The sequence below is a fragment of the Sorex fumeus genome, unplaced genomic scaffold (genome assembly GCF_029834395.1).
Source record: "Sorex fumeus unplaced genomic scaffold, SorFum_2.1 ptg000020l, whole genome shotgun sequence".
Taxonomy (NCBI): domain Eukaryota; kingdom Metazoa; phylum Chordata; class Mammalia; order Eulipotyphla; family Soricidae; genus Sorex; species Sorex fumeus.
In genome coordinates, this window is record NW_026606077.1 from 8,475,717 (window position 1) to 8,501,646 (window position 25,930).

At 40.9% G+C, this 25,930-nt stretch overlaps 2 protein-coding genes across 5 annotated transcripts in view; both read right to left on the bottom strand.

Annotated features, from left to right (window-relative positions):
• Positions 1-864: 864 nt before the first annotated feature.
• MSS51 (MSS51 mitochondrial translational activator) lies at positions 865-24,584 on the bottom strand. Its single transcript, XM_056113311.1, has 8 exons — positions 24,570-24,584; positions 22,614-22,711; positions 4,384-4,610; positions 3,981-4,136; positions 3,301-3,425; positions 2,286-2,852; positions 1,432-1,525; positions 865-1,139 (listed from the first exon to the last, which is right to left on the bottom strand). Exons 3-8 carry the CDS (start codon positions 4,584-4,586, stop codon positions 920-922), a joined length of 1,365 nt encoding a protein of 454 aa, XP_055969286.1. The 5' UTR covers positions 4,587-4,610; positions 22,614-22,711; positions 24,570-24,584; the 3' UTR covers positions 865-919.
• PPP3CB (protein phosphatase 3 catalytic subunit beta) overlaps positions 13,955-25,930 on the bottom strand; it is a 60,918-nt gene continuing 48,942 nt past the window's right edge. For 2 of the 4 annotated variants that reach the window (XM_056113308.1, XM_056113310.1), the window contains 4 exons: positions 24,570-24,651; positions 22,614-22,711; positions 17,207-17,236; positions 13,955-15,561 (listed from right to left, as the gene is read on the bottom strand). In XM_056113308.1, coding sequence (XP_055969283.1) covers positions 15,383-15,561; positions 17,207-17,236; positions 22,614-22,711; positions 24,570-24,651 — 389 coding nt within the window. In that variant the 3' untranslated portion in view covers positions 13,955-15,382. Of the gene's footprint in view, positions 15,562-17,206; positions 17,237-22,613; positions 22,712-24,569; positions 24,655-25,930 lie in introns of all 4 variants that reach the window. The other 2 variants (XM_056113307.1, XM_056113309.1) reach the window with 1 other exon arrangement.

Sequence of the window (25,930 nt, forward strand, 5' to 3'; positions counted from 1 at the left end):
TGGCCCTGCAGTTAAGGTCACTCTGAGCAAGGCCTGAGCAAGGGCTGGAAGACCATTTGGCTGCTGGGGATCTAACTCAGGCCAGCTGTGTACACGGCAAGCACTCCCTACTGCTGTCCAATCCCTCCAGCCCGACTTGCCATTCTTGTACCACTTTAAAACATTAGCACCTTTTCATTTCTTAACCCAAATTTCTGGATAGCAATAAACTCTCTTTGGGGCTGGAGCGACAGCACAGTGGGTAGGGTGTTTGCCTTGCATGCGGCCAACCTGGGTTCGATCCCCAGCATCCCATATAGTCCCCTGAGCACTGCCAGGAGTAATTCCTGAGTACAAAGCCAGGAGTAATCCCTGTGCATCACCGTGTGTGACCCAAAAAGCCAAATAAATAAATAAACACTCTTTCAGAAGAACAAGATACCCTTCTTTTCCATTAAAAAGTGCAATTTTCGGGGCTGGAGCAATAGCACAGCGGATAGGGCGTTTGCCTTGCACACAGTCAACCCGGGTTCAATTCCCAGCATCCCATATGGTCCCCCGAGCACCACCAAGAGTGATTCCTGAGTGCAGAGCCAGGAGTAACCCCTGAGCATAGGCTGGGTGTGACCCAAAAAGCAAAAAAAAAAAATGCAATTTTCTTTTGACAAAGTAAAGTGTCAGGAGCTGTAGGCTCTCTCATAGCATCTCCCAACTCCTGTCACACACTAAAGATAGACTACTCTTTCAAGAAGTTACTTATGGCTGATCTCTTAGGAATTAGTCACAACAACACAGAGCTTCCATTCAGCTTAGAATCTTTGCCTAGGTAAGTAAGGTTCAGGATGGCGGGTTCAAAGTCAGCAACAATCTGGTATCAGTGGGTAATTTCCTCACCACTCCTCCATTTCCTAGTCACCCCATTAGGAACTGGCTCAGGTATTTAAGCCACACCATCCACTTCCTCTTCCAACTGCTTCTTCCCCAACTGGTGGGAACTTCCACGAAACATGATGTAGTAGGCACTGCAGTACACTGGCTGCTTGTTGGGGTTGGAGTAGACCTGCTCAGGTCTGAGGGACGCGAAAGGGTTAGCTCCATAGGCAGTGATGTGCGTATCCAGGTCCACCAAAATCTGCAAAGAGGCTGCCAATTCCTGGCGGCTATGGAATTAAAAAAAAAAATTGTTCTACTCATATGACAAAGACAGGAGAGAAACTACGGAGTATTTCATCTATGGACACATGACACATTACTTAGAGCTGGATTAGGCAAGGCTCTTCCAAGTATCTATCTACCCAGTTAGCAAAGGATTTTGTTCTTAGAGAAAGAGAAAGTCAAGTATAGGAAGAAAATCCTTACCAGAGGCAGAGGATGAGCAAGGGAGAAATAAGTTTGTCTACATAAAGAGATTTGAGAGTTTGGGGGAGTATCACAGATAGGAAGAAGTCAAACCTGTAAACAGTAATCAAGGTAGGGATCTCATAATCACGAAGTAGCAGGAGGGTGGGCAGCCAAGACTCTAATAAATCTGGGGAAGCATGAAAACCTAGAGAGCAAAATGGAATTGAAAACAGGGAAGGGGAAAGGCTGGAGTAAATTCAAAGCAAGCTACTCTCCCCCCTTTTTCTCTTAGTTTTTGGGGCCACTCCTGGCAATGCTAAGGGTTTGCTCCTGGCTCTGCAATCAGGAATCACTTCTGAAGGTCCTGGGGGGACCATATGGGATGCCAGGGATCAACCCTAGGTCAGCTGTGTACAAGACAAGTGCCTTACGTGCTGGATTATCTCTGGTCCTATGCAAGATGCTTCTCTGTGTTCACCCCATGCCTCATTTTTTCTCCATCCCTAGTGTTTTTTTTTTATTTTGTTTTTGGACCACACCTGGTGGTGCTCAGATAATAACTCCTGGCAGTGCTCAGGGGGCCATAAGCATCAAGGTGCTAGGGATCAAACCGGGGTTGATCACACACCAGGCAAGTGCCTATCCACTGTCCTATTTCTCCAGCCCCACCTAGTGTTCATTTAACACCATCACTCATTCCAGGTTCTTGGGTGAAAAATTCTGAATCCCAGCCAGAGCAATAGTACAGTTGGGAAGTCATCTGCAGGGTGTGGCCCCAAAACAAACAGGCTCCCACCCAAAAAAGAAAAGTCTTGAATCCAGGGGTAGCACATTAGGTTAAACAATCAATGCCATTTTCATTTTCATACTATGCTTAACCTGATCAAATGAATGGGGATCCATGAGTCACGATGGAAGATCCTGAAGGAGTCACCCAGGGGGTCCCCTTAACCAATGAGTCTTACCTGGATGGAATGCCACCACCAAATCTGGATGGGCTGTCTGCCCAGTAGCAACCTGCTCCTCCCAGAAGTCATGATAGAGGCCCCTGTGACTAGTCAGCTGCACTGTGCCAGTTTCCAGCGGTGAAGTTGGGGTGCTCTGTGAAAAGCCAACAGCCACGTCCACACCCACCATGATCACACGGAGGCCAAGATGTCCAGGGAACATGTACCCAAGTTCATCATAGTCCCCGGGGCGAGTGAGAAATGTCTCAACATGGGAAGCACCAACTACATGCACAGTGCTTCCTCCACTCTTTCCAACATCTACTCCTAGGGTTCGAAGCCCCAGGCCCAGTGTCAAGGGCCGTGACAGGACATCTGTCAGCAATCGCTTCAGTGAGCCCTGCAGGACCTCTGGGTCTGGCCGTGGCCGACCGACACTGGCCCACAGCACAGCCATAGCCTGACTCCCCAGCACAGCATCTAGTGCAGCTTCTAGCTCCAAACCCCGCATGGAAAACCAGGAGTCCCAGTCCTGGACAACTTCACTCAAACATTGCCAAGGTCCTGAGGGCAGAACAAAGTCACCTGCAGAAAAGAAGAAACAAGAAGTGACCCAGGGCCCAGGCGATACTACAACAGGTAGGGCATTTGCCTTGCATGCAGCCACCCTGGATTCGATCCCCAGTACCCTGTAGGATACCAAGCATCACCAGGAGTAATTTCTGAGTGCAGAGTCAGGAGTAACCCCTGAGCATCGCCAGGTATGGCCCCAAACAACAACGAAGTAACGCAGGCTTTCAGAGGCTGGAGGACAGCATAGTGGGTAGCTGGCTTGATGCAGCTGGCTTAGGTGTGCCCCCCGGCATCCCGGATAGTCCCCTAAGCATAATCAGGAGTAACTCCTGAGCGTAGAGCCAGGATTAACCCTGAGCATCACTGGGTGTGGCCCAAAAACCAAACCTAAAAATACATGCTTTCCTAGTTTTCTCCAAGTACAAACTGCAAGCAGAACTCCCCAATACCATCACTCCACCTCTGACCAGAAGCCATTCCACAAGGCGGTCCACAGCTACAAGGCTCAGCTCTTGACACACTCTCCTGTGCGCTGGCCAGTCTGATCTCTGGCACTCTGGACCACAGTAATAAACGTTTCTGCACCTGAGAGAATGGGACCAAGTAACTGATGTTTCTATATCCCGAAAGTGATTGGGGGTTTGGGGAAGAAATTTGATATTCTCATACCTAGAGTGATCACCTGGTATGCAAGGTAGGAGGGGGGAGAGTGACGGATGCATCAGTTTGGGGACTATCTGGCAGAGCAGGAAGAGGGACTAGGAATGTGATTATTTCCTTAGGCCAGAGTGATATCTTAGTCACTAACTGAAACAAATGACTGATTTTTACATTTTTTGCAGAAAAAATGAAACACAGGGGTTCATGACTGTCCTCAAACCCAATCTCCCCAGGATACTGATGCTCTTACCTACCCGTTAAGTACTCAAAAGGGGGACGGAGGGGATTCTACTGTCATCTCTAACCTCCCTAAACACCAAAATGAAGAGGATCCAATTCTGTTCTAATCTCTCTGGGCCTGGACCATGCAAAATAAATGGCCGTTAAGTCAGTCCGAGAACTCTCGGACCTCTCCTCCTGCGGTGAACTTTTAGAACAGGACAATTTCTAGGTGTCTCTCATTAGCTCTCAACTAGTTACCTTGTGCAGCGTCGCAGGGTCTTGGCGTCTGAAAGGCCACTCGGGAGTACTCTGCAGTGAGCACAGAATCGGAATGTGTCCTCCAACTTCTCGAACATTTCTTGAGGGCACTGGAATCCAAAGCCTGAACCTGGGGTGCCACCATCTATCACCAACCTGCAGAGACAGCACAGAGGACTGGCAGGAAGAAAAAGATCTTCAAAAATCTCTCATGACGCCTGACTTGATTTCTATCTATTCCTACCAATTCTGGTATTTACTCCCATCATTTCTTACTTGAACGTACTGCTATAGAGTTCTATAGTAAGAAAAAATGGCAAAAAGTTTTATTGTTGCACAAGTTGCCAATGCCCCCGCTTCCTTCTGGAATCTGTCTCACTCTCCCACACAGCTAGTCACTCACTTGTATTCTTCATAGCTTTTCATGTTCAGCTTTTGAAGGATCAGCTGGGATAGACCAGGAACATTATTCTCCAGGGAGAAGAAGCCAAGAGAATCAATGCTAGGACCTGGTTTTGAGAAGGTCTGAGGAATAGGGGTCTGGACCTGGGAAGCCACTGATGATGGGGGTTTCTTGTGCTTTTGTCGTTGGGATCTTGGAGCCATTGCCTGTATACTGGTACCTGAGGACTAAATGTAGAACAGACAGGGAAAGAATTTTGCAAAACAGACAGAGTTAATGCATTTTCATATGTCTGGCCTTTCAATTCTCATTGCAATCTTCAAACTCAGGTAGCCGTAAGATTTGTTTAGTATCTACTGGTTATCAATCACCATAGGCAGTTGTGAAAAGTAGGATAATTGTACATGGATATAACTATACATGTACTTATTACATTTGAAATTTGATATAACATACACATATATGTATGTATATATACATACACATATACGTGTGTGTGTGTGTGTGTGTGTGTGTGTGTGTGTGTGTATAAAAGCACAAAAGCCTGGCAGGGCTCTTATAAAACCAGCAACAATGATGAGCCTTGAGGAAGGCAAAAGGGACTGGGATGGGGCTGGCTTGATCAAACCAAACTTTAGTCTTCTCTGAAATGGTTGTTTTTTTAATATTAAAAAATCATGGTATAAATCTATTTTCAAAATTAAGTTTTAAGGAGAACACAGCAGTCAAAATATATCTTCCCAGGTAAGGGATGTAGCCCAGGGGTAGAGCAACCATCTTGCACATATGAAGTCCTGGGTTTGATCACCAGTGTGGTAAAGCAAACAAAAAACAATGATTAAGCCTGAGAGATAGTACAAGAGATAATGCACTATCCCTGCATGTGACCACATTGGCCTTGACCCTAGATTGAGTCCCTAGAACCACACACAACCCCCTAAGCACTTTCAAGGGGTCACTCCTGAGCACTGCTAGGTGCGCCCAACCCCCACACCCAACTGAGAGCTAAAAGCTATGTATTTAAAGTAGTTATGAAAATGATGAGAAAGGCTTCTGGGTCAGATGGCTGTGGGGAGGAATGGGAACTCAGTGCTCTGAACAACCCATGGGGCTACACAGTTTCTGCATGAGTGAACGTGGGTGTCCCTTGGATATTCTGGCTTGAGGACAGCCAGCTGGTCACCCGGCTGGAGTTGGATGCATGGTACAGAGGCCAATTGGTGTTAATTCTGCAGCTCTCGTCACTCTGGGTGGCAGCAGAGTTTTAAGGGCCTGAACAGGGCTCTTCAGGTCTGACGTGGCACCATGGTGGAGTGCAGGTGTTGAGGTACCAGAGTTGAGGAAACGCTCCAGTCCCCACGATGGGTCCCTCCCACCCACAGCATATTATAGAGGAAAACCTCCTTAAGTGCCAACTGTGGGGAGACCAAAGATCGGGGTGTGCCCCTGGCCAGGTTCTGCTGGACTGGGCGCTGCAGCCCACCCAGAGTGCCCCAGTGTGTACTGTAGCAGCCTGGGCTCGGTCCTGGTTCACTGCGGCTGTTGCTACTGGGGCCCAGGGGGCACAGTGCTGCCGGCAGCTCAGCCTGGACCCGTGGGGTGAGGGCATCAGCAGCCTAATGGTGTCCTTGGGCTTCCTGACACCCCAGAATTGCCACTGTGCCTCTGGCCATACTCCAACAACTCAGGACCAAGTTTCCTGAGAAATTAAACTGCCAAAAGTTAGGTATGTGGGAGCCACACCCACAAACCACTACTAGCTCAGCCAAACAAGCTCATTTATTGGCCTTGCTTCAGAAACTCATAAATAAATTTCAAGAGATCAGAAGCCACAATTAATCTCAGACCGGTGCAAGCCTATACAAGATGGGGGTACATGGGGAGGGTTTGCCAGTGCCGGCCCAGGCAAAGCTCTCAGCAGCTGCTTGCTCCAATCCAAAATTGGACAATGCCCCCAGGTGAACTCCACCATCTTGGGATGGACCTCACCTAGAGAGTAATCTGCTGAAAAGTCAGGTATGCGGGTTTTGTGACTGAAATCTCCAGGTTCTCCTGGGGTCAGGATGGGCTACCTCCCCACACCTCCCTGTACCTCCAGAAGCCCTGGTAGTCACGTCCACAACCCAAAGCCGCCACCCAGTTGCAAACCATAATGCACAAAAGGAGAAAGACAGTGAGCAAGAAGGTGCCTGGCACAGAGGCAGCCAGGGGTGGGGTGGGAGGTGGGACGCAAACTGTGGACATTGGTGATGGAAAATGTACACTGGTGGACGAATGGGTGTTGGAACATTGTATGACTGAAACCCAATCATGAACAGCTTTGTGGTGGTGGACCTCACAGTGAGTCAACAAAGAAAAATTATGAAAGATATCCTAAAGAGATGATCTCTGAAGTAGAATTAAGTCCACCCCTACTATCTAGCAAGAACCCCTATATTCTCCTTCCCTCTTGTTTTCTCCCATTCCTTCCACAAGGATAAAGAAAACAAGAGACTATAATGGGAAAAATAATATCCACTCATCAAATGATTCTTTATTGATAAAGTCATTTTCAAAATATTATAATGGAAATACATAAGAAGCATACACAAAGCATCTAAATGTCTTATAGTGGAATTAAATGTAAATAAGGAACTATGACGGTTCTAAATGAAAAGTGAAAGTAAAGCCCTAATGGGAGATCTGAAAAACAGAGTCTTGTTAGTTGGTGTGCTATATAGGAAGTCTATGAAGCAAGCAATAGTCATGAAAGGTGGCTAACACTCTGAATACAAAGAGATAGGGGAAAAGGGGAAGTGTGTGTGTGTGTGTGTGTGTGTGTGTGTGTGTGTGTGTGTGTGGTGACAAGGATTGTATCCAGGGCTCCATATGCAAAGCATGTGCTCTACCACTTAGCTACATCCCTGGCTCAGTAAAAAGAAACTGCAAGTACAGAGAAGAGGATGAGCAATAAAAATGCACATGAAAATTTCTGAAAACAAAATAGTTTGAATTTGTTAAGGCTAAAGACTTAAATTAAGCATAAGGGTATAAACTACGAACATTTAACAAGGGGGAAAGTTTCATAATATTGTTTTGGCAGAATTTTTTTGGATATGACACAAAGAGCACAAGCAACAAAAAATAAATTGTGTATCAAATAAGGTGGCCAGGGATGTGGCTCAACAGGAAAACACGTGGAGTTCAAGCACAATTCAATCAGCTAATCAGTGGCTGAATAAACAGCAGTACTCCTACAAAAAACAAAACAAAACAAAACAAAACAAAACAGTAAAACATGAGGTTTGATCCCTGGTACCACAAAATAAACACAAACTTTTATACAACAGTGTGAAATGACAACATGTAGAATGGGGAAAAAATGAATATCTGATAAGAGATTAGTATCCTGAATATGCTCATAACTAAGACTCAACAACAAAAAATAATCCAATTAAGATGGGTAAATGACTTTAAATAGACATTTACAAAACTACAACAGGCATATGAAAAGATGCTCAAACAGTAATCATTAGGGAAATGAAATATACCAGATACCACCTTACAACCATTGCTATGGCTATTATTAAGAAACAAAAAAACACCCCAAATCACAAGAACCTGGCAAGAACTTGGAAAACTGGGAATTTTTGTGCATCTATGATGGGAATGTAGAACTGCTGCCATGACGGAAAAAACAGTATGGGAAGCTCTGCAAAAAGTTACACAGAATTACCATATGACTGCTGAGTAACTTCACTCTTACCCAAAATAATTGAAAACAGATATGTAAATGTTTATATACAAATGTTCATAGCTGCACAAGTCACAATTGCTCAAGTACAGAAACACCACCAAAGTCCCAGCAAATGAGAAAAAAAAAAAAAGGATGTTACATATATACATTCAGCCACAAAAAGAAACGACATATGCTACAACATAGATGAACCTAAAAAATTACGCCAAGTGAAGGCAGCCAGAAAGAAAAGGTCACATATTATGATTCCATTCATATGAAATATCAAGGAAAGATAAAATCAGAGAAAGAGATATTTTTGTGGTTGTCAGGGGTGGGGTGAAAGGAAGAATGGAAAGTTGCTCTAAGTTACGGGTTTTCTTTTCTGATGATGAAAGAGTTTTGGAATTAGATAGTGGTAGTGATTGCATAATACTAACTACGTATGATATGCCATTTAATTGCTCAATTTAAAAGGATTAACTTTGTTATGCTATATAATTTCACCTCAATTTAAAAAGATATCTGTAGAAATCGAGATGCTAAAAAAAATTGATTATTCCCAGAGTAGCTGCATCCAGGGTCGTAGAAAGGATAATGAATAAAAATGCTACAGTAGTTGGTTTTATCGTGAATGAGGTAACTATTAAAGTTCATATCAGGGATCATGTTTTGTTATAAAAATGGTTTGACATTTAGTCCTGGATCAGATCTATTAGGAAAAAATAAAGCTCCAGAATCACTATTCAGCTGAGGTGGCAGAAAAACCAAAAATAACCCTGAGAATCACCTAGTTTAATATCCATTACTTTAAGGTATGTTTTTATAAACCAGTCTTCAGGTTAATGGAAGACATAATCTGAACTTTGCTTCTTTTTCCTTTTCTTTAAATCGACCCCTTTAACTTCTCCGCTCATTCCATAGATATAAGTATTGTTCAGAGACCACAAAACAGAGATAGCTAAATTAATCTCTATACCCACAATTCCAACATTCCTACCAGTAAAGAAATTAGACTGAGGATTGACTATTTCATAGTTGAAGGGTACTGCTGCTTTCTAAAAAAGGTGGATGAATCTGCCTTAACCCTTTCAGCACCTGAACTTCCCTGCTCACTTAACCACTATGTACACCCTGTCAGCTATAGAATCCTTGTTAATTCTAGGCACATTTTGTCTTTACCACCTAGGCCCCTCAAGCAAGACAACACTTTCATAAACCTTGAAAGGATTTTTTTCCTTTTCAAAAAGCATCTTTGATTTGAAATCTGAAAGGTTATCTTAAAACTCAGGAGTATTGAATACCTTCCTTATTTCTAACCAAAAAGTTTCTGTGTGGCAATGAAAGTCAAGACCAGAGAGATACCAAATTTCTAAAGAAATGGAGATTAGCTCTCTTACTCCAATCAAAGACCAACTCCACTGGAAATGAAGGGAAGTCAATTCACAGAAGCTTGGGGAGGAATGGCACTGGGGAAATCTAGGCTATGGTTTTCTGCTTTAGAGCAGGTCCATGATACAAACAAATTTTCTATTGAGGAAGTTAAAAAAGGTAGGAGGGGCTGGAGCAATAGCACAGCGGGTAGAGTGTTTGTTTGCCTTGCAAGAGGCTGACTTGCGGTTCGATTCCCAGCATCACATTATGGTCCCCCGAGCACCACCAAGAGTAATTCCTGAGCGCATGAGCCAGGAGTAACCCCTGTGCAACGCCAGGTGTGATCCAAAAAGAAAAAAAAAGAACAATGGTGGGAAAAAGGAGTTTTGGATCTACATAAACCATTAGATTACTGAGTTTTTTTTACCTCCAAGACTAGAGTCGGATTTCTTGGATCTAACTTTCCTGCAATGGATACCAGATCTCCCATTTTATTTTAGGTGGCGAGACAGAAATAAAGGCAAAAACCAGAGGGGGTAGTTATTGAAAAGTATTAGAGTAAGCTTTTAGAATTTTCTACATTTCAGGCTACATCACCTAGAACTATTGTCTAGTCTGTTCATTTGGGCATTAATTCTAGTATGTCACCAACACCAAGGACTAGAGAGAAAGTGTATGAAACTAAATGGCCTGGAAGAACTCCTATCTATCCTTAATTCCCTTCACAGCCCTCAATATTAGTCCATCCCCATACCTAGACCCCCCATCTTTGTCCCTTCATACCACCAACACCCCAGATTTTCCCTAAAACACACCCATTTTCTCATGATTTTTCCAGCCAGGAAGGTGCATACCATTTTTCTAATTCCCAATAAACAAAAAACACCTTTGAGTAAGTAGGGAAGGAGAGGAAGCATGAAGCTAGTCACTGGGAATCCTCAAAAATGGGCTGGAGAAGAAAAGGAGAAATACATTTGGAACATTGTTATTACTATCAAATTCAGTGGTTTAACACTTCCTGGGGTAATAAACGCATCACTCAACTATAAACTAAAGCGAGCAAAGGAGTTGATGGAAAAGTGACTTACCCTGCTAAGCCCTAGGCTTCCTTCCTTCCCTCTTTCGTCCAAGTGAAGCAAATGCTTGATCTCCTCAAGTCTAAGTTGTGGCTGACTCACAGCTGTCCCTTCATATCAATTTCCTTTGCAAACTGCTGAAATGCTGGGTCTCTTGTGATTAGGCACACCGGGTGCCAACCAGACAGACAAGACTGAATTCTCCCTAACGAGGCAGCAGGGACCTGGTTCCTTGCCCATGGATTTCTCTTTCTGACCTTCCTTCTCTGCCAAGAAGGCTCAGACTCTGTCAACACTTTCAAACTCACTAAAGACTAAGAAGGCGGAAAGAGATGAAGCCTACCGCTTCTTGGATGACGAGCACTAAGGCAGCACTTCTGAAATTCAGTTCACAACTTGCAAATGCTTGCCATCACAATGTGCAGGAAAACACACACACACACCACACACACCCTTCCCTTGGGCAGGAAAACACACACACAGACACACAGAAACCCTTCCCTTGGGCAGGTACACACAGACACACACACAAACCCTTCCCTTGGGCAGGCACAGACACACACACATACACACACACACCCTTCCCTTGGGCAGGAACACACACAGGCACACACAGACACACACACATCCTTCCCTTGGGATGAGTTCAGAAGTATTTGGCAGAGAGGATCGCCACTGGCCCAGAGCACTGTGGAGTTCACAATGAATCCTCCCCCCACCCCGCCCCAATTCAAAAATCTTTAACAATGCCCAGTCTAGGCAGAAGTATATATTTAGTACCCCAGAAAGGAAAATAAAAATGGTCAGAAAGAACCAACTGTACTGGAAGCACCAAAATTTGTAGAATTCATGCTCACTGAAAGGATAAGCTGTATACAGTTTTGGGGACATTCCACTGCTATATTATATTATTATTATTGGCTTTTGGGGTCACACCCAGTGATGCATCACATATACTGCTAGCTTTGCACTCAAGAATCACACCTGGCGGTGCTTGGGGGACCATATAGGATGCTGGATATGGAATTTGGGTCAGCTGTGTGCAAGCTACCTGTACCATTGCTCTGGCCCCTCCACTGCTTATTTGAAAACGTACTTTTGGACCACTAAACTAAACAAAAACAAAATATTGTCTACAAATGTATACAATAACTAGGAACAGAAGAAGAGTTGACTCAAAACACCTCCATACTCTTCAACTGATCTATATTCCGATTGTTTTTACAGCTTTCATGCTCCAGGTCCTATCAGAAGTTGTTAGGGAACAGACTTGGGATACAAGATCCGACTTTCCACTTTCACCTGGCTCCATCTACCGTCACTTACCTGCCTCTATGACTCATTCACTAACTGGAGAACAGAACCGCTTGCAATGAGATTCTGAAATTTGTCAGAACAAGATTACATACATACTGATCTAAAGAAATTCCAAATGCCAGCAGATTACAAAAAGGCAGGGAAGGCAAAAGTGTTAGGGACGCAGCAAAACATCACATACTATTGTAGAATAACTGTGAACAAAGGAGAGCCAGCTGCAATGGCAACTGAGCAGAAAGGGGCCTTCGATTTTTTTTAAAAACATGTAACCAAAAAATACTCCCTTCGTTCATTGTGAAACTAGTAATAAGGCTAAAAAGAAGTTCCTATTCAGTAAGCAGTATTTTCTGTGAGGCATGAGGTGATAGTCTCTCTCCATGTAGACCATTTTTTCCATGTCCCATTGCTTCCTTATTTTTGTGTTTGTGGGGCTCCCGAAGAGTCTTCAGGAGTCTGGGAGTAATACTCAGCCTGGGCTAGTAGGCTCAGAGCTACTGGGCACCAATGGGGCCATTCATCAGTGCTCAGGAGCCACCAAAGCAACATCTGGTAGTGCTGAGTAGGGGTAGGGAGTCAAAACGTATTGCCAGTTATCAAATTAGGGCCCTGTGTGTGCAGGTTTGTGCTCCAGCTCTTTGAGCTCTTGATCTTTCTTTCCGTTTCTACGATTTACCCAGAATTCTTCTAGCAGTCGAGCTACCCACGATTCCCACAGAAAATCATATAGCACTAATGAAATATTTAAGACTGAGGAAGTTCCTGGCATCTGATAAACTATTCGCTTACATATTTGTTTTTGTTCTGGGGCCATACCTGGCAGTGCTTGGGTTACTTCCAGCTCTGTGCTTGGAGGTTACTCCTGGGGACTAACCTGAGATCCCAAATGCAAAGATGCTTCCATACACTCAGTTCACTGCCCAGTCTTTCCTGTCATAAAGACTTTATTTATTATTTTTTGGAGGGGGGTGGGGAGGGGGAGACACACCTGTGATTACGGCTTGCTCCCAGATCTACATTCAGGCATCAGTCCTGATGGTGCTCTGGGGGCAGTACCAGGTGCCAGGGACTGAAGCCAGGCTGGCCATGTGCAAGTGAGCACTCTGCCTGCGGTCCTATGGCTCTAGTCACTAAACTCTTGAAAGGCCAGAATGAGAGGACAGTGGGTAGGGCACTTGCCTTGCATACACGGTTGGACCAGGTTCTATCCCCGGCACTCCATTACGGTCCCCCAAGCTTACCAGGAGTGGTGCCTTATTGTGGAGCCAGGAGTAACCTGATCACTGGTTAATATGACCCAAAAACGCAAAATACATAAAGGCAAACCCTAATTTATAAATGCAGTTTTCATGAAACCGTAACATCAAGAAAGTTAATTAGAGCAAGTATTACATAACAACTTTAGAGATAATTCATGGACTGGTATACAGGTTAATATTATAGCAAGTAGGAGCTGCAATAATCAATTTGAATTGTTTGCTACCTGGGATTTAGCAAATATGTGTATCATTACAGTTGGTGGAAATGCAACTAAAGTTACCATATGCTTTTATTATAAAATGCTGAGCAATATCCTAGGTTCCCTCAATTTGCAAAAATCCTATACTTATTTTGATTATGGCAATGAATACGAAAGCAGGAAAATGCATTAACATTAGTACCCTTTTCTTATTGGAACATTGAATAAAATTTCAATACTAGAACAAACTTCTATAATAACATTTTAATTAAAATTTAAGTGAGACAGTGATTTCAAATATTTAGGAGGCCTTAAAATACGTATCCAAAGTCCTATAAGCACTCAATTACTAATACAAATATAACCAAAGTTGGAAAAAAAAAACTTACAAAAAATTTGTGTGTGGTGTATGGTGCCGGGGATCAAATCCAGAGCCTGACACATGCAAGGCAAGCACTCTACCAATGAGCTACACCCCCAGCCAGACCCCAATGACAGGAACTTAATTCATCAAATTACCATGAGCTATCCACCAGATAACTTTCTGTGAGGAAATTACCCCAGTTCTATTAACAGAATTTCCTGACTTGCTTGAGATCAAATTCGTCTTCCAAATAAAACCCAACACAGAGATAGGAGCAGCGGCCCATGCATGGAATTTATTGTGTGCTACTGTTTGTAAAATACTCGAATAGTCCTGCACATGCATAATATTTCCAACTTAGACAGGAGACCATACAGGGTGCACTTTCTGGCAAACAAAACAACAGAATGGTTCCGCTGCCTGGAGCTCTGAGTTGTATTCCAGGGCATGAGGGAAGCAGGCCACCAAAGTAAAATAAAATACCAAACTACAGTGGCAATCAATACAGGTCAATAATTGTGAAAAATCAGCACATGGTTCCACTTAGTTAACCAAGCAGTTCTGTAACTATCAAAAGAAAATATTCAACATGCAGTCTTGACTTTTATGCTTCCATTAACATCTGAGTGATTGAACAGACTGTTGTTTCTATGCTGCATTGCTTAATCAAAAACACTTCCAGAACATTTAAAAAATTTCCTTTGCATCAAAACATAAAAATGATAGAAAGCCAGCAGCAAATCACCCTGGTGGCTGTTTGAAGCAACTTGAATACTCACAATAAACTAAAATTTCTCATAACATCTAGATAACCTATACATATCGTACCTATACATCATAGGTCTATATATTAAATATTTGCAAAATGAAAACATGCATACACAAAATACGTCAAGTTTTACAGACATGATTGAATTAAAATTTACTTTGACAATGTACAAACTTCTTTTAAAGTACCTTAAATGAGTAATTCTGTAATTCTTATACTTTTGAAATTTCGTTTTTTTTTCTTAAATCTCTGGGTGTAAATCTCAAAAGATCTGGGCAAAAATTGGTTTTTAGATCTGTGTTCAAGTAAGAGAGTCTGCCTAGAAACAGGTTATGCATTCATAATTGAAAAATACCAAGACTATATTACAGAATTAGCCACATTTAAGGACTATAGACCTGAGGTCAGCATTTTGTATAAATGCCAACTGAAGGTTTTTCAACATTTTGCTCATAGTTCAAAATACAGATTAGTAACCTCCGAAATGTATTTTAAGACCATGCTAATTCATTCTTTAAAGACATTTCATGAGAAGGAAAGGTCCACGTTAGTTCTTAGGATTGCATTTGAAGTCATGGTTGAAAAACAAAATCTAAGTCTACTGAGGGAAAAAGAAATCTCATTTGTAAACTTAAACGTGTGAACCACAAGCATAAATGGAGGTGCAGCTGCCCTCCACCGGAAATTGCCCCAAGCCCCTGCGCACTGTTCCCCACCTGGCAGCAATGACCCAAACGCATTAATTAGCACAACGTGTCCCAGGGCCCTCAAGCCTCCATCCAGGAAGGGGCTGGGGTTTCAAAAGCACAATGGTTGATTTCTCCAGAGGGACTGTGACACTGACAGTCAGCGTGGCCGACCCCTCCAGCTCCTCGGGTGATCTGTCCATTTGGGGCCCGAGATGTGAGAGTCCCTGGGAAGCCGTGGGTCACTGAGCGCTATGGTTGCCAGTCCCGTGGTTCTCAGTGGCATGTGCGGTGTTCAGAGAATTGAAACCATCTTGCTGTACAGCATCTTTCCGGGGTGGCATTCTCTCATTGATCCTATCCAAACCCTTTGCCTCTTCAAAACTGCAGATTCTATGTGGTGGAGAGAATCCTCGTATTGCTTAACAAAACGCAAATTTGATAAGTCAGTACTTGAAAAACATTTCTGATCTCAAAAACACAATCAAAGAAAAAAATTAGCTATACAGAAACATTTAAATATTACTTTAGCCGAATACTATCCCATCCCAGATTTCCCCTTAAAATGTGCAATGTTTAAACTAAGATGACAAGTGTTAGCATAGATTAAAAAACAAAACCAAAAAACCCACAAAAATAATCCGCCCCCTACCCCCAATTCAACCTCCAGACAATAGTCTCAGGGTCTCAGTCTTCCTACTACCATACTAGTCTCTCCTATGCCAGTCCCTAAGATAATCAGTGACTATCACAATAAGGTAGCAACAAAAGTAGGGGCAAGTAAGGAGGCTAAATAAAGTTAATTTTGGACATACAAATCTATACCAAGAGCTTGGGAGAAGAAAGCAGTAAAGTTGAAATTTAGCAGATCAGAACTATCTTGGGGGCAAGGTATCAGTTCATCACCATAATGAAATGAATAAAATGGGAAATGATTCCAGCAGTTAGCTCTGTATTAGGTTGCTAGCTAAAAGAGAATTTACACTTTCCTGTTTTGGGGAGATAGTTTAATTTTTTGTCTTTGGGCCAACCAGGCTCTGTGTTCAGAAGTGATCCCTGGCAGTGCTCAGGGGACCACATGTGGTTCTCCAGAACCAAACCAGGGCTGGTGGGATGCAAGCACTTTAAACCCTTTGTCATCCCTCTGGTCCCAGAAATACCTTTCTTAATTCACAGGCAAGGTCATTCACAGGATGCACTTTGGTAATCTAATAAAAAAAATGGCAATTTTCCTCCAACTATTACAGTTTTTCATTCACTTCTTCTAAAGTGACTTGTCTTTCATTACTAAAATATGATAGAAAAGTTTTCTATACTACTGGTGATAATCTAGTTGCTTTAAAATCAGCAATCTCTAGGACTCAGTCTATGACTATAGACTAGGATTGTAGTCTAGGACTCAGTCTATGAACCAAATCAATGATCGGGGCAGCAAAACATTCAGCAATGTACAACATAGTCAATACACAAGAAATAAGTATATAATATTATCTGCAAGCATTAGGCCAAACTGCAGGAGTTAAAAAAAATCATAGTAAAGGGCTGGAGAGATGGTACAGTATATATGGCGTTTGCCTAGCACACAACTGACCCGGGTTTGATTCCAGCGTCCTAGAAAGTCCCTTGAGAACTACCAGGAGTAATTCCTGAGCATTATCAGGTGTGGCCCCCAAAGAAAAAAACAAAAACAACAAAAACAAAAAGATTACAGTAAAAACAAATCTCTTTATAGGGGTATTTAATCTGGGGGGGAAATATGAGTAGCACAGAATTATGCATGATATGGACTACATCTCTGTCATTTTAAATGGTATATAATACTAGGGCAAAATATACTGTACTCTAAATAATTCAGGAACGTTAAGTGTTAGTTGCCTATTATACTAGAAAACATTAAGATACATGACTAGGAATTAGTCTCTGTGATTAAATGTGACTGTAAAACTTGATGATCCAAGGGAGTCTGAACCAGGCTATACAATTAGGAGTAAGACACACCCACAGGACATTCTGATGCCCACCCACACACCACAGATCTCTGCCCAGCGCAAGGACTCTGATCGTACCTTTTTCAGCCTCAATAGCCTCAACTGTGGCTGTACAGAAGTGAGCAGAGGCATGCAAAATGAATGAGAGAGATGAGACGGGTCATATTGTACAGCAGAAAAGGCAATGATAACTTAAAATATCACAGTACCTCATACTATAGAATCATTTACAGTTTAATATAAATAGTACTCATAGCTGAAAACCCCATTCAAACCCCCAATTCCTGACACAGCACAATTTACACACAGTACTGACAAAATGCTCAAAGAACAGGTCACACAGATCTAATGTAAACACAGATTCCTCAGCACACATGCAAATGTTAATTATTAATTACCCATCTTAAGTTGTTTTTTTTGATGGATTAAGAATGTTCCACCGTGTTTATTATATCACATCCAACATCATTACAAGGAAATTCCTTAAGGTGAAACTATGATGAAAAAACTGTAGCAAAAGAGCAAACAGGAGATTCTTTTCTTTCACTTCTAAGTGAAACAATACTCATCCCCAGGTGATCAGCCATGCTTTTCCTGTTACTTCTAATTCAGATAGCAAAGCATAAGCTGCAAAAGTTACTATGGTTACAATAAAATTTAAGGGCAGTAAACGCAACGAATAGTTCTGTAGCTCTGCTCTTTGTAGAGAACCTGAAAGGATTGTCTCTTGTGTACTAGGAACTTCCTTATTCTTGCATTAGTGTCTGAATTATCTAAACACTAATCTGTAGTCTTAAAGAGAATTCACTGCCTTCTGTTTATCACAGATTCAAATCTGCTGTAATGAGAGCCTGCATTCTCAAGTGAAAACAGAAAGGGTAGTATGCCTTTTTTCAATGAAGAATTTTTTTCAAAGATGAATCAAGTGATAAAACCAAGTCCCTACAGGCAATACATCCTAAATTACTGGTGGAGAGCAAAGTCCAGTGGGTGTGGCATTTGCCTTTCCTGCAGCCTCAGGATCAAATAGGGTTCCTCCAGGCCCACCAGAAGGGATTCCTCAGTGCAGAGCAAGGAGTAAGCCCTGAGCAGTGTTGGGTGTGACCTAAGTGGAAAAAAAATAAAATGAAAAAACACCTAATTCAGGCTGGAGTGAGAGTCCAGCACTAGGGTGTTTGCCATGAAAGCAGCAGACCTGTGTTCAATTCCCAAGCATCCCATATGGTCCCCTGAGCACTTCCAGGAGTTAGTCACGTAGCCAGGAGTAACTCTGCTGGGTGCAGCCCCAAAACCAAATAGATAAAAAGAATTCCTAAATTCTTTCATCTAATGGACACAGAAGGGAAAAAAAAAATCTTGCTCTGTAAGAATTTATCTCTCGCTCACTTAGAGAATTTTGACATATTTAGTCGAAGATTTTGTAGTCAAAGGAACCTTTGACTTATTTCTAGGTTCAAACTGTAAAAAAAAAAAACAAACACCATGAGAAGCAGAATCAAAGATTATAGAGAAAAATATCGGCTGACGATGCTGGCAATTTTTCACTTTATCTAAAGTGCACACATACGTCCTATCCTTTCTATTTTGTCTCTTCTACACTAAGAAAAATTGGGAAAGTTGTTCCTAAAATGAACCTGTTAGCACAATTTAGATATGATAAATATTATCTAAAATAGTTATTTGTGTCAAAGCATACTGATGACTTAAAGGAATTAAAAACTGAATTAGAAAACATTATTGATCAAATCAAGATAGTACAGTCTGATTTGGGAGAGCCAAGAAAGTAGGATGAATAAAGAATTTCCTTAACTGTTAAACAGAGAGAGAGAGAGAGAGAGAGAGAAAGAGAGAGAGAGAGTGACTGACTTATATACTCACTTTTCAAATGATAGTCTAATAAATCTAACATTTGGAAATTTTTGCCAAGACAGAATCTGCTCAGGCTGATTTTTCTGGGACAGAAGAAATCTAGGATAAAAGACCCAAATGTACTTGATCAACCCTGAACTCCTACTTCAAAATGTGGATAATTTTCTTTATAATTTAGAAACTGAATGAGGAAAAATAAAATGACTGTCAGAATATATTTAAAGAGTTTGTATTAATGGAAGTTCTGAAATATTTTAAATCTTACTATATAGAAATAAATTAAAATCTAATGCTAGTATCACTATAAAATTAGTATTTGTTAAGAGTATTAACAAAGTTTGAAAAACCTCCTAAAAATTTCAAATTATGGGGGCTGGAGCAATAGCACAGCAGGAAGGGTGTTTGCCTTGCACGCGGCCGACCCAGGTTCAATCCCCAGCATCCCTTATGGTCGCGTGAGCACTGCCAGGAGTAATTCCTGAGTGCAGAACCAGGAGTAATCCTTGTGCATCGCTGGGTGTGACCCAAAAAAGGAAGAAAAAAAATTTTTTTAAATTTCAAATTATGAAACATATCTGTTTTTAAAATCTTTTTGTGGGCTTTCGATGTTAAAATACTTCTAGCAAAATTATTTGCTACTCTTTTCTAAAATGTCCAAAGTCCTAAATTCTTTTAAAAATAGAAAACATTACATACCATGTCAAGCTCGAATGCTTAAGACTGAACGACCATATGAAACTTAAGCATTAGGCTGGAAAGAGATCTGATAATCACAAAGTTCTATCTATCTGGAAGGCACAACTCTCCCTCTATTAGTTTCAGTTTTATAGTACCTATTGACAAGGTCAGTTCAAGTATAATGCTGGCTCAAACTGTGACTTTCTACTATATAGGGTCAAGAGGTAGTTTTCTATCTTCCATGCAGGTATTAATAGTTCTCTTTTTTTAAAAAAACAAAGAAAGACATTTTAATATGTTTTATTTATTTAATTTTCTTTTTATGTTTTCTTTTTGGGTCATACCCAGTGATGCTCAGGGGTTACTCCTGGCTCTGCGCTCAGGAATTACTCCTGGCAGTGCTCTGGGGCCATATGGAATGCCGGGGATTGAACCTGGGTTGGCCACGTGCAAGGCAAATGCCCTACTACCGCTACAGACAGCCCCGAGGAAGGATATCTTTATAGGACAAACGCCCCAACAAAATTTCCATGAGGAAAAGCACATAAAGTTTAAACGTCATATTCTACTCCAATAATAGCAGTTTGCAAAAACACCTGAGAAATATCACGTATTAATTTTAAATAGAAATTGAGAAGGCGATTTCTATTTCCTGATTAAGACTGAAATCTCATTTGAAAACGTTTCTATAATACTGGATTCTCAGTCACACTAACATAAGGTAACATATCCACTAAAATTTAAACTATCATATAAAATTAAATGCAATACAGCTGAAATTTTCTATGAGTTTTTGTTACTTGTTCCACTGAATTTATGTTATGCTCTGAAAATTACTTTGACCAAACACTCAAAACTATGAAGAACCATTCCTAACAGACCTGGAGAGCAATCGAGTTTCTCAAATTGAACTCTTTTAGCTCAGCAACATCTAGTAACTCATTCTAATCTGAAAATAGAATAGTCAGTATCTTTATTGTAATCAGCAAAGAAAACTCTCACAAGAAAAAGCCGTCTTTTAAACCATTTTGGATCTGGGGGTGACTTCAATGTTAGAAGACTGAACTTTAGGCTGAATATTAAAAATAAATAAAGCATATAATTAGCAGAAGCTGATTGTGAAATTTGAGAAGTTTGCTATGGACACAAATCAAGAGTAGTAATATATCCAGGGACAATCAAGAGATCATTCTAATGCAGATTTACTTAAATATGGGATCCTTTTGGTATTTTTTTTTCTTTTTGGAAAAAAGAGGAGGAAAGGTAAAACATTCTTTAGGCTATTATAATTCATCCTTCTTTATTAACATTTTTGTTATTTTTTACTGAATGTTTAAGCTCTTAGAATGTTTTAATATACATTCATGTAATTCTTTTAGATTGTTTTTCTAATGTTTACAATGTAATAAAAACAGAGCAAGGAATATATATGGAGAATTAAAACAGATTTTTAATCAAAAAGAAGAAAACTTGAACCTATAATTTCTGTTGTATTTTTCACATATATATCAGTGGTGGTAGCAGACAACAAAGTAACATAAAACAGAGCATGCAGAGGTCACAAGTAGAAACTGTCTACAGGAAAAATTCTACTTTTATTAAATTTACTATGAGACTGAGGAAAACGTAAATCTAAATATACTTAAATATTAATTTTTGCTTAAAAAATTCAGTAACTATGATACCATAAAGAACTTATTAATGTTAAAGAAAACACAGGCTCTGTTCCTGCTTTATTGTAGTGATCAATGACCCTTGGAGGGCTGTCAAAAGTGGCTACAAGAAAACAAATTAAGACTTCCCTATTCACATTTTTACTTTTCCAGCTACAAGGAAAAGAAATTTAAATTTTGTGTTTGTGTACATGCTATAGCAGTCACATTACCCTCTCCTATTTAGTATCTGTAATTTAAAAAGACTTAAAAAAATTTACCCAGTATTTATAGGAATATTTACACCAAAAGTTAAGTCTTTTAAATATATATATATATAAAATACTCAATAAGCCAGATTACAGGAATGCTTTATGTATAATTCTTTTTATTTTCATGCAAATTAAAAGCACACTTAATAACACCCTTTCAATTTTGACTTACAGGACTTAAATTCAATCCCTTGTAACAATAACTTAATATCTAACGTTACATTCAGATTCAGAATGCACAAAGTGCAGCGACAGATGCAGCAAACCTCAGAACAAGGTGCTACAGAGCTGCTTCTACAGAAATGACTGACAAGCGTCTGATAGAGTAATTTAATACACTTTTACAGACATACAGCTAACCTAAAGAAAGACAGACAGATTTAGAAAAGCAGCTACATCTGCAGAGGAAGGCAACAGCATGTCTCAGACAAGTCAATTATACATAGAACATTTGACAAACACCACAGAAAACAAAGTTTGGCATCATTTACCAGGGTACAAAACCTTGCACAAATCTTTGGGCAAGTGAAGTGCATAGATTATGTTCTGGGGCTCAAGCAAACTGTTAATTCTAAAATTAAATAGCTGTAAATATAAGCATAGTCTAATACAATGATGTAAATTTAAAAATAAACTTGGAATTACATTTTCATTTTTATAGTATGAATATCTTTGATCCACATTCTAGAGTTGAGGCATTTTTTTAAAAAAGGGAGTGCATGAAACAAATAAATCCTTCTAATACCATGATACGAGTTGTTCCCATATTGCTTTGTGACAAGCTGAGAAACTTATCACTATTTTCAGCTAAGAGGAATACTATTCCATCAACTTTCTGCCCTACTCGTGATTAACCAGATACTACCTATCATATAGTATTCTGCCTGTGTCAGCTGCTGAGACAGGAACTAAAAAGCAGAAGGAAGTCACTGCATGCATTATGTGTATTGTTAGCAAAAGAGGGAGGTGTGCCCCAGTCCACAGGTGGCACAGCAAGTTGCATAACATCATTACCACTTTGCAGCGTCTGCCGTCCTCCAGCCAACACTCCACTAGGCAACATCCCTGTGGGAGTCAGGCCCTTGAGTGTCAGCACACTTTCACTCTCCTCCCTGTAGGAAGAGACAACGAACATCAGAGAATTCCAGGAAGTACTTAAAGAGAGGAGATTAGACCCAGAGGTAGGACATGCATACAACTGGTAGCATTCAATTTTAATAGATATTTTCTTCAATTTCAAAAAAATTATGTATATATTATACTTGAAATGTTTTAGACATAAGAACATGGTTTACAATGGAGGAATATGCTATTTCCCCCAAGTTTCATTTAAAACACGGTAAGATTCATTGTGTCTGGCCAGACACAGTAACAACAAAGTCTCCAATGGAGACGTTACTGGGCCTGCTCGAGCAAATCGATGATCAACGGGAGGGCCTTTACTTTTACCTTTTAAGATTCATTAAGGGTCATCTTTTTTTTTTTTTAGATTTTTTTAAAATTTATTTTTTATTAGTGAAACACCATGAGGTACAGTTGTAGATTTACAAATTTCTGTGCTTGGGTTTCAGTCATACCATGATCAAATACCCATCCCTCCACCAGTGCCCATTTTCCACCACCAGGATAATATCACCCCCCCCCCCCCCCCCCCCCCCGTCACTGTGGCAGGGCATTCCCTTTTGTTCTCTCTCTCCTTTTGGGTGTTGTGGTCAGCAAAAGAGGCATTGAGTGGCAAACATGTTCAGTCCATAGTCTACTTTCAACATGCATCTCCCCTCCTGGGAGGATCCTCCAAACACCCTCCATTTGGTGCTCCATTAAGGGTCATCTTAAAACTGAGAAAATGCTGGTTCATATGCTTAAAAAGCTAAATGGCTGAGATAATCTTTGTTTCTGGATTTTTGGGTCCCACCCAGTGGTGCTCAGGGCTTACTTCTGGCACTATCCTTAAGGATCCCTCCTGGCAGTGTTCAGGGACCATATGTGGTATCAGGAATCAAACCTGGGTTGGCTGCATACAAGGCAAACACCCTGCCCTATCCACCACACTGTTTCTCCAGCCCAGAAATAACCATTTTTATAGATCCATTTGATCTATTTTTAACATACACAATACATCTTTTTATTTGTGATGCCAGGGACAAAAGCAGGTTTCTCACATACAAGGCCACATCTTTGGGCCTTTAATAAACACGTAGATATACAGACAAATTTTAAAGAACATAGCACAGGAAAATAATTTGTGGCTCCAGTAAAAGCCACTTCCTATATGATCGAGCACTTTCATTAGGAATATTCTGAAAAGTACCCCGTCCTTCCTCGATTCTAATTTTCAAGGGATCAAACCCAGTCTATGTGCTCAATCCTTTGAGCTTTCTCTCCTAGTCCCATTATGTAAACTTTAAACAAAAATGGGGTGTTGGCATTAATTTAAAAATGATGTTAATGGGGCCGAAACGATAGTGCAGCAGGTAAGGCGCTTGCCTTGCACGATGCCAACCAGGCTCGATCCCCAGCATCCCATGTGGTTCCCCAGAACACCAGCCAGGAGTAAGCTAAGTGTAGCGCCAGGAGAAACCCAGGAGCACTGCCAGGTGTGCCCTCTCCCCCTCCCCCAAAAAACCCAAAAGACGTTATGAAGAGCTGGTGTGATAGTCCAGTGGGTAGGGTGCTTGCCTTGCATGCAGCTGACCTAGGCTGGAACTCCAGCACCTCTTATGATCCCCTGCCCCCTAAAGAAATGATCCCTGAGCACTGAGCCAGGAGTAACCCCCAAGAACTGCTGTGGTTCCAAAACAAAACAAATTATGTTACAAGTAAGCAGTGAAATAAATGATTATCCATGAAATAAAAGTATAACTTTTTTTACAGGCAAATGCTACTGTTGCTCTTAGATGTCAAGGACACCTCTTGCCAAAAATTACAAGTTAATTTTTGCAAAAAAAACCAGGAAAATAATATAATTACCTGAGAACAGAGAAGACCCTTGCCATCTTGCCAATTGCTCGAATTTTGTTTCTTATGATCTCTTTCCGGGCTGCAGCTGAACCTACTTTCAATGGATTAAATAGAAAAAAAGACTCAAGATTAGGGCATCCACACTGGCATGATTCTTTTAGCCTGTAGCATTCATTCTTATCTGGACCAACATCAAGCCCCTGTTCACAGTTCACAGGGAAGAGCTAAATGAACTCATGCCAAAAAAACTGCTCAGTCCCTCAATGTAAGCTCAGTGCTAAGAATGTGGGGCTGATACAAATGCAAATAAAAAATAATCCACAAACTTTATGACTTTCAAACTATGGGACTAGTCAGTAAAAAAGCAACAACCCTACAGTCTTTCATTGTCATGGCAGTCGATGGCATGCTGTCTCACACACAGGAACTGCTAATAAGCTTGTAGCTCTGTTTACCTACCATAAATGCCTATGAAATGCAAGCCGTAAATATCCCATCACAAAATACAAAATAAGCCTTCTTGCCTTTAAGTTGGTCTAAAAGCAACGACAAGTCTACTGTACAGGTGACCTCACCCTAAGGACCATATCAGCATTTCAACAAGAACGTGATCTCCAACTTCAGAGATTAACCCCCAAAATCATGCAGATATATGCAAACTCTTACATCTCTAAGAAAATGTGGCACAAGGAGAACAAGCAATGAGGAAAGATTCCCTAAGATCATGATTAAATCACTAACAGTTCACCTCTGAAGGGCTAGCTGTGCTGCCTATCATGGTTATAACAAAGAATACAGCAAAATAACTAGAATGTTTAAGTAAAGACTCAAAAATAATCTTTCTTCCAGTGGCCTCCAGGAAAAAAACAACCACCTCAGCCCTGCTATCTCACATACAGCAATTAAAATCACTCTGAACCTAGGAATGAGGTTCTATAGAGGTCTGCTTCAACATGATGAAAACACACATATGGAAGTACAATGTTTAAGAAGGTTAAGGAAAGGCTAAAGATAAAAAAGCAAAAAGGGCATAAGATATACAGAGGTCTACACAACAACAAGTCTCTGGGTCAGAGCACTTCACTTAAAATTCCATCAACCCATTAATACAGATGATTAAAAACTGAGGTAACTGGACCTTATTGCAAAGAAATAGAAAAAGAAACCTAATTTCAAGGATGAAAGCAATACATAATTTATAGATCACAGGCTCTCTGACCGCACTGCTGGTGGGTGACAATGAGCACCAAAGCAACAGCTTTTCTAAGCCCAGGCTTTGGAGGTTCCAATGCACCACACGGGTATTTTCAAGTGACCAAAAGTAAGTCTCTGAATCACAGAATATTAAAGAGACTTGAGGGATACTGCAA

Excerpts from the sequence above, each read along its gene's own strand:
- MSS51 (XM_056113311.1), bottom strand. The coding sequence starts at position 4,586 with ATGGCTCCAAGATCCCAACGACAAAAGCACAAGAAACCCCCATCATCA. Across the intron at positions 2,853-3,300 it reads GGAATGGCTTCTGGTCAGAG|GTGACTTTGTTCTGCCCTCA; the intron begins GTGGAGTGATGG and ends TCTTTTCTGCAG. Across the intron at positions 1,140-1,431 it reads ACCTTGATTACTGTTTACAG|CCGCCAGGAATTGGCAGCCT; the intron begins GTTTGACTTCTT and ends TTAATTCCATAG.